This window comes from Loa loa, assembly GCF_000183805.2.
Source record: "Loa loa unplaced genomic scaffold supercont3.1, whole genome shotgun sequence".
NCBI lineage: Eukaryota > Metazoa > Nematoda > Chromadorea > Rhabditida > Onchocercidae > Loa > Loa loa.
In genome coordinates, this window is record NW_018108181.1 from 933,707 (window position 1) to 939,891 (window position 6,185).

General features: G+C 33.0%; 2 protein-coding genes across 2 annotated transcripts in view; both read left to right on the top strand.

Moving 5' to 3' along the window:
- Positions 1 to 140: 140 nt before the first annotated feature.
- On the top strand, positions 141 to 4,579 carry LOAG_11746 (hypothetical protein; the record flags this gene model as incomplete). Its single annotated transcript, XM_020448410.1, has 13 exons — positions 141 to 158; positions 587 to 808; positions 990 to 1,183; positions 1,462 to 1,534; positions 1,637 to 1,876; positions 2,137 to 2,247; positions 2,399 to 2,522; positions 2,693 to 2,801; positions 2,920 to 3,064; positions 3,137 to 3,250; positions 3,774 to 3,887; positions 4,017 to 4,118; positions 4,328 to 4,579. 13 exons carry the CDS (start codon positions 141 to 143, stop codon positions 4,577 to 4,579), a joined length of 1,818 nt encoding a protein of 605 aa, XP_020301445.1.
- Positions 4,580 to 5,673: 1,094 nt separating this feature from the next.
- LOAG_16359 (hypothetical protein) overlaps positions 5,674 to 6,185 on the top strand; it is a gene marked incomplete at both ends in the record, with an annotated part of 5,268 nt that continues 4,756 nt past the window's right edge. The window contains 2 exons of the mRNA XM_020449012.1: positions 5,674 to 5,750; positions 5,852 to 5,994. Coding sequence (XP_020307561.1) covers positions 5,674 to 5,750; positions 5,852 to 5,994 — 220 coding nt within the window. The remainder of the gene's footprint in view (positions 5,751 to 5,851; positions 5,995 to 6,185) is intronic.

A 6,185-nucleotide genomic window follows, 5' to 3' on the forward strand; every position in this document is an offset into this window, starting at 1 on the left:
CTGACTGAATCCCATCTTTGTTTTTAATAAGGTATTTTTTTTACTTTCATATTCCGAGATTTTAATTTGTATTTGCCTCATAACAATATTTGCACTTTGCAGCTACAAAAAAAAAAAAAAAACATATTTGAGCACTCCAAATGAAGTTACGAACAATTGTAAGTTCTCGTGTATTACCCAGAGCTTTCTATAATTGGAACATTTTTGGATAGACATACGAATGTCCCAATACTTTATCAAACATAGAGCTTACGTGGGATCAAATTAAAAAAACAAACGTAAAGCTTACGTAGAATTAAATTTATGCCACGTAAGTTTTTTCTTTAAGCTTTTAGTTATATCTTTCAGTGTAGTTGAATTTATATTGTATTATTTGCTACATTTATACAGCTGGATGGAACTTTTTAGAGTTCGTATGGATTCTGAATCCTAAAAACTCTAAAAAGAACTCTAAAAAGTTCCATCCAACTAATACGATCCCCATAATTTTCTGTTGGTTTTAATAAAATAGGGATATCGAGATAACTTTTGAAATTAGCTAATGAAGAATGAGTGGGTGTTTATGGAACGAAGTATTTCATTTTAGGATCAATTCAGTCGGACGGATTTCAATGTGGAACGATTCCTAAATTTGGCTCGACGACGAGCTAGTCTGCAGCAAATTCATAACGATTTACGAGTTTATCTGAAAATTGTGCAAAATTCGATGATCGAACTCATCAATGATGATTATGCTGACTTTGTGAATTTGTCATCGAATCTTGTAGGTTTGAGGGAAACAGTCGATAAACTGACTAAGGATATCGAGGTAGTTTTCACCATACTCAAGAAAAGATATTAATAATAAAGGAAAATTTTCCATTTTTTTGCTGCTACTAGTTCTTTTCTCCTTTTTAGAGGGAAGAGGTTTGATAACATGGATACATAATCGTTTATCTTTCTAACTTGGAAATCTAGAAATAAGGTTTTTAGATGATTTTCATATACAGATAATATGGCATGATTTCTGTAGCAGCACACAAAGTGTAAAGCATTCTGCTGAATTCGTTGAACAGAAAACTACGGAACTCATTGCATGTCGAAAAGCACAATGTGAAATTCGTGGGCAGATTTACCTAATAAAATCTATCGAACGCTTAGCTGATAAAATTGCCAGCTGTCCAAAAGAGATAGAACAGTTTTGGTGAGTTATGTCTTAGTTGAATTCTGTTTTTCAGTAGTTGTTGTGGTGAAAATAAGTGCTGAAATGTTGATTACAAGATGAATGAATGCGCTCAATTGTTATGAATAAATTCCTTTTTATTGTCTACGATGGAAATAACAAAACAATTTATTGTTCACAGTTTTTTATTTCATAAATTTGGATATCATTTTCTTTGTCAACTTTAGTTTATAGTTTTTATCCCAGTGTGTATAATGTCGGAATAAAGTAAATTTTTATGGGTTAAATAATATTTATAGGTTACAAAGTTTTGCTGATGCAGTCGTTGATGTGGTTCTGTGGTTTGGCAAGGTGAATGTCATCGATAATAGGGTCAGTTGTTTATTGCAGCATATTAATCTTTCTCAACTTATTTTGGTCTTTCATTTTACATATAGTTTTTTAGGGGGCATAGTTTTAGCGGTATAGTTTTAGGTAGCGACTGCTTATGCTGTATGTTTGACTCATGTTCGTAAACTGACGGAGTATTGGCTTGTACAAGATCTCAAAGGTGATTGTCGCTTCATCGAACAAGTTCTTGGTATAATTACGCTGAATAAGAGTACCGATTCAGCTGTTTCATGTGTAATGACAGAAATAATTGCTCAATGCATTGGAGAACCAAGAAGCAACTTGGGAGATTTTCTGGATGAAATATATGCAACCATTCGGAAGGTAGGTGCTGTCCATTTCTTGCGTTGCAATGAAAGTTTTATAAGATAGTTCATCCCATAATATTGATTAAGACTTTCGTTCGATGTAGATTCAAGTCGTGATTGTACTCTTTCATTTGGAGCAGAATAATTCTAAAAAAAAAGTGAAACCTGTAATGGAAGGCGCTTCGTTGTATCATCGCTTCTGAAAAGTAAAATTTGATCATGAATTCAGATTAGATTTTTATCATAGCTTTGGAAGTTGATATTGTTGAGTTTTAGCTTAGAGAAGATTGGTTGCAAAAAGTTGAAAATGGTGGCATGTCTTCCGCAAATACTTCACCATTTCTGGACAAATGCCTCCTTACTTTTATCGTTTCATTCCTCGATCAGGTTGTTTTAATGGCTTTCAAGTGTTAACCTTTTTTGTCTTCAACTGATTGTGCTTAATCGGATCGGAATTTCAGCGAAAAGACTGGTTCATTTTTTATTATAAGAAATCATAAATATGCTGACAAATTGTCGAATAAATAAGTCTTTTCAGTACTTTGGCTCCATTGTTGTTCCAAGCGATAATCGTCTTTTCCATCGGTGCTACAAGACAACCTGTGATTTCATCGGTAACTGGCCTGATGCCGCCAAGTCACATACTATTCTACGAATGATACGTAATAGATTCAATCTGATTGTATACTTCAAATTGGAGACGCAACAGTTTCTGTCGCAGTTAAAGAATCAATTTGATCTTTCTGTTGTTAAACTGAACACTAACGAAAAAAAGGAGAATGGGAAGAAAAAATCTTTTATGATTTTTCGAAGCTTGTTGTCGACATCTTAGAAAGGATTTGGTCTGACGAAGTTTACCTCCCAACTTTAATTGACAAATTTTGGGATTTTACGCTTAAAGTCCTCATCAAATATTTGGAATGGATCGAAGGAATCAAGAGGTGGAAATGTTTGTTTTTTTCGTGATGGGAATTTTCGATAGTTCCATTAAAAATACAAGAGAATTATTTTTATCTGATCTTAGCTGCACACATTTTACAATTTCAGTAACATTTTCAGTCATTATTGGACTAACAAAAAGGGACCTAAAGATTTTGAAATTTGGCGTGCGTTTTGTGCTCTGTGTGCTGATTGTGTGACTGTTGATAGTCGAACTTTTGGAATCGCATTGTCATCAATTTGGCCGAAAATTCGGGAACATGAGGTATGAAGTTCTCAGCTTTCTTTTAACGCTATTTCATGATTTTCTAATGATTTGTTATTGATGGAATTTCAGCTGGATGTGACAATGTTTGGGCAATGTTTATCGATTTTTTCAACTGAGATAGGTGAAAAGACGCAAGAATTAAAAAAATTCATCGTTGAAGATGCCGTTACATCGTTGACAAAGGTGCATTTCTGACCTATTAATTAAATACATACGGCACGGTTTTTTGAAATTCATGCAAGTCATGGAATGCTTTTGCATGAATGGCTGATTTTACCTTCAGTGTTCATTGTTTATTTAATGTACACCATTTCAATTAGCCTATATAAGATTACTGTTACTTTACCCAAGATACAACTTGCCTGATTCTCTTGGTCGCAACGACAGTAACATGCAACTTCCACAAGTACCATACGAATAATATTTATCATTTCTACTGTGGAGTTGTTCAATGCGTGGAACGTTGTGTTAAAGCCAAAATTTAAACAAATGAAAGAACTTCGTTTTAGCCTTTTAGGAGCTGTTATCCTATCATTTTTCTATCATAGCTGTGCAAAGAAAGGAATATGGATGGTACATTTTTGATATATAATTCCAGGACTTTATTAATTGTAGAGTGCTTTAAAGAACAGATTTGTCAATATTATGATTTGAAATACGTTACACACATTGAAATTTTCCAACAAATTACTAAATAACTTTTCAGATTTTAGATGGTGTTTGCGGGATTCCTCGCCAGTATCGCTGGACGAAAAAGCCTCCACCAACCGAAATATCGCCCTATGTTAGTGAAACAACGACTGCACTCAAATTATTCAAGGTTTATTTTGAAACAACTCTTCTGGATTTTCAAGACATTGAATTTTAACTAATTTTTAAAGTTTTTTGGAACTACTTGTGGGTGTTTCTGATTTTTCAGTTATTTTTTGTCAATGTTACAAAGTCTTAGGATGAAATGAATCGTTGTTGTTGGAATGAAGAAAACATTACGTCTGTGTACAAACAAATATTTGCGGAGTTACTAGAGATATTTTGCGCGAAGGTAAAAGAGGTACTTTTTATAGTCTTGTCTTCCTAAATCTTTGCTTAACTAAGCTACATTGAAAAATTTTAATTACTGAAGACAATCCTACTATTTTTGCTTGCCAAGTTCACCGTTACGTCCTTCAAAACATTATTTTTTACTGACTACTTTTTGTGGTAGATATTTCAAATCATTCAAATATTGCTAATGCAGTTTATTTAAATAAACAGTTTTAGGTTCTCAAATCTGTTGAGCAAACAGAGACAAGTTTGCAACGTTTTAAGCGAAAGTCATTGGCAATAAATGAGAATAATGCCGATTCCGATGAAAATAAAATAAGGCGGCAACTGTTGTTAGATTTGGACTATTTCAAAACATTAGCGTCATCATATCACATTGAAATATCAGATATAGAGGCATTGATGTTGCGAACAAATTCTCCAGCAGAAATTATCCAAATCCCCCAGCTTGATTCAGTCACTCCATAGTACAGCTAACATTACAGAAGAAGCATGAAGAGTGATTGCATGTTATTGCGATGCTCCTCATTTATTTCACACTTTTACTAAAAGTCTATTTTATAAATTTATTGATGCTACCGTGGGTATCATCAGAATGAATTTCTTACATGAGGCTTCTGCATTCTTACGTGAGGCTTCTGCATTGTCCAGTATGATAATATACGATACTACTGAAGCACATTTTTTATGTAATGTGTTATATGTTGTCCAGGTATTTTAAATCATTTGCATCAATCTTCCTTCATTGCTTTGCGCTGCTAAATCCACTTAAGTTTTGAATATGAGCTGTCATGTAATATATTGGAGCAATTTTTTAATGAGTTTTTATAAGGGCACTTTTTTAACATCTGTTATTTAATTCATTCCATTAACTTCTTATTCTGTTCACTTATAAGATTATGTTGCCGATAGCCTCAATATTTTTTAGTCATCAAGTAGTTTTAAGTTTGAATCCCACTTAAAATTCCAGAAAGTCCGGTTTCTTTTCTGAAACTTTAAATTTGACAGACTTTGTGTTATCAATATTTTCAACGGGTTATGTATCTATTTGTGTTAATTAATCTGTTAATTATGTCTTTATCAGTGCGGCTGTGATGTTATTTATCATATAATAAAAGGATAATATATTACTGCTATTATTGTCATGGCATCTTTTCACCAATCGTTTGTTGGAATTTTAAAAACTACTTGAGAGAAAGTGATGGGTTTTTGTTTATGGAATAAGGAATTTCAGCGAATTCATTAGAATAACGCAGATAGTGTCTGAGATGTATGGTGTAAGTAGCATTTTTGGAATTTAACAATTTATCTAAGATTTCTGAACTGCAGTAAGCGACCAACGTGATGTTTGAGTTTGGGGGGGTCTGATTTCAGCTGGTATTTTTACAACCTACCCATCTTTATAAAAGAAGCACAACTTGTTCAGGATTTGTTTACTGCTTGTGGGATGGTGTTTTCCCTTCATACATAGCTGGAATCTGGGAACAGTGGCTTAAAATGGTAAGATTCTGTTTGTATTCTATTCGCTCTAAAGGGACTTTTATTCATTTCAGCTTAAGACAATGAGTGCCACATGGGCAGATATACAGCGTTTGGCAACTGATTTTCAGCGAATACAACTGGCAGAAAGTTCGAAAAAGTGGATTTCTTGTTGTCTTTTTTTCGAAATTGATTCAAGATTTTAAAAAAACCATTAAAAATGACACCTCTTTACTGTCATCACTAACCATTTCTTTTAAGATTATCGGAGAATAACTGCGTGGAGTTGATATCAATGCTAATCAGATCAAAAGCTATCGATATTCTGTTCACAACTGACGGGAAAGAGTATGTTACTCGTAGTCATTTACTCAACGAGGTGAAAAATGAATGTATTGGTCGAGGTATCTGTTTTGTTTATTTTTCATTTGCGGTTGAAATACTCGTTTTCTGGATAAATGATCTGTTGGAGACCTAAATCATATTTCACATCCTATTACTGTCTCGTATGTATAAATCTTTTCTAAAGATTTATATATATATATATATATATATATATATATATATATATATATATATATATATATATATATAT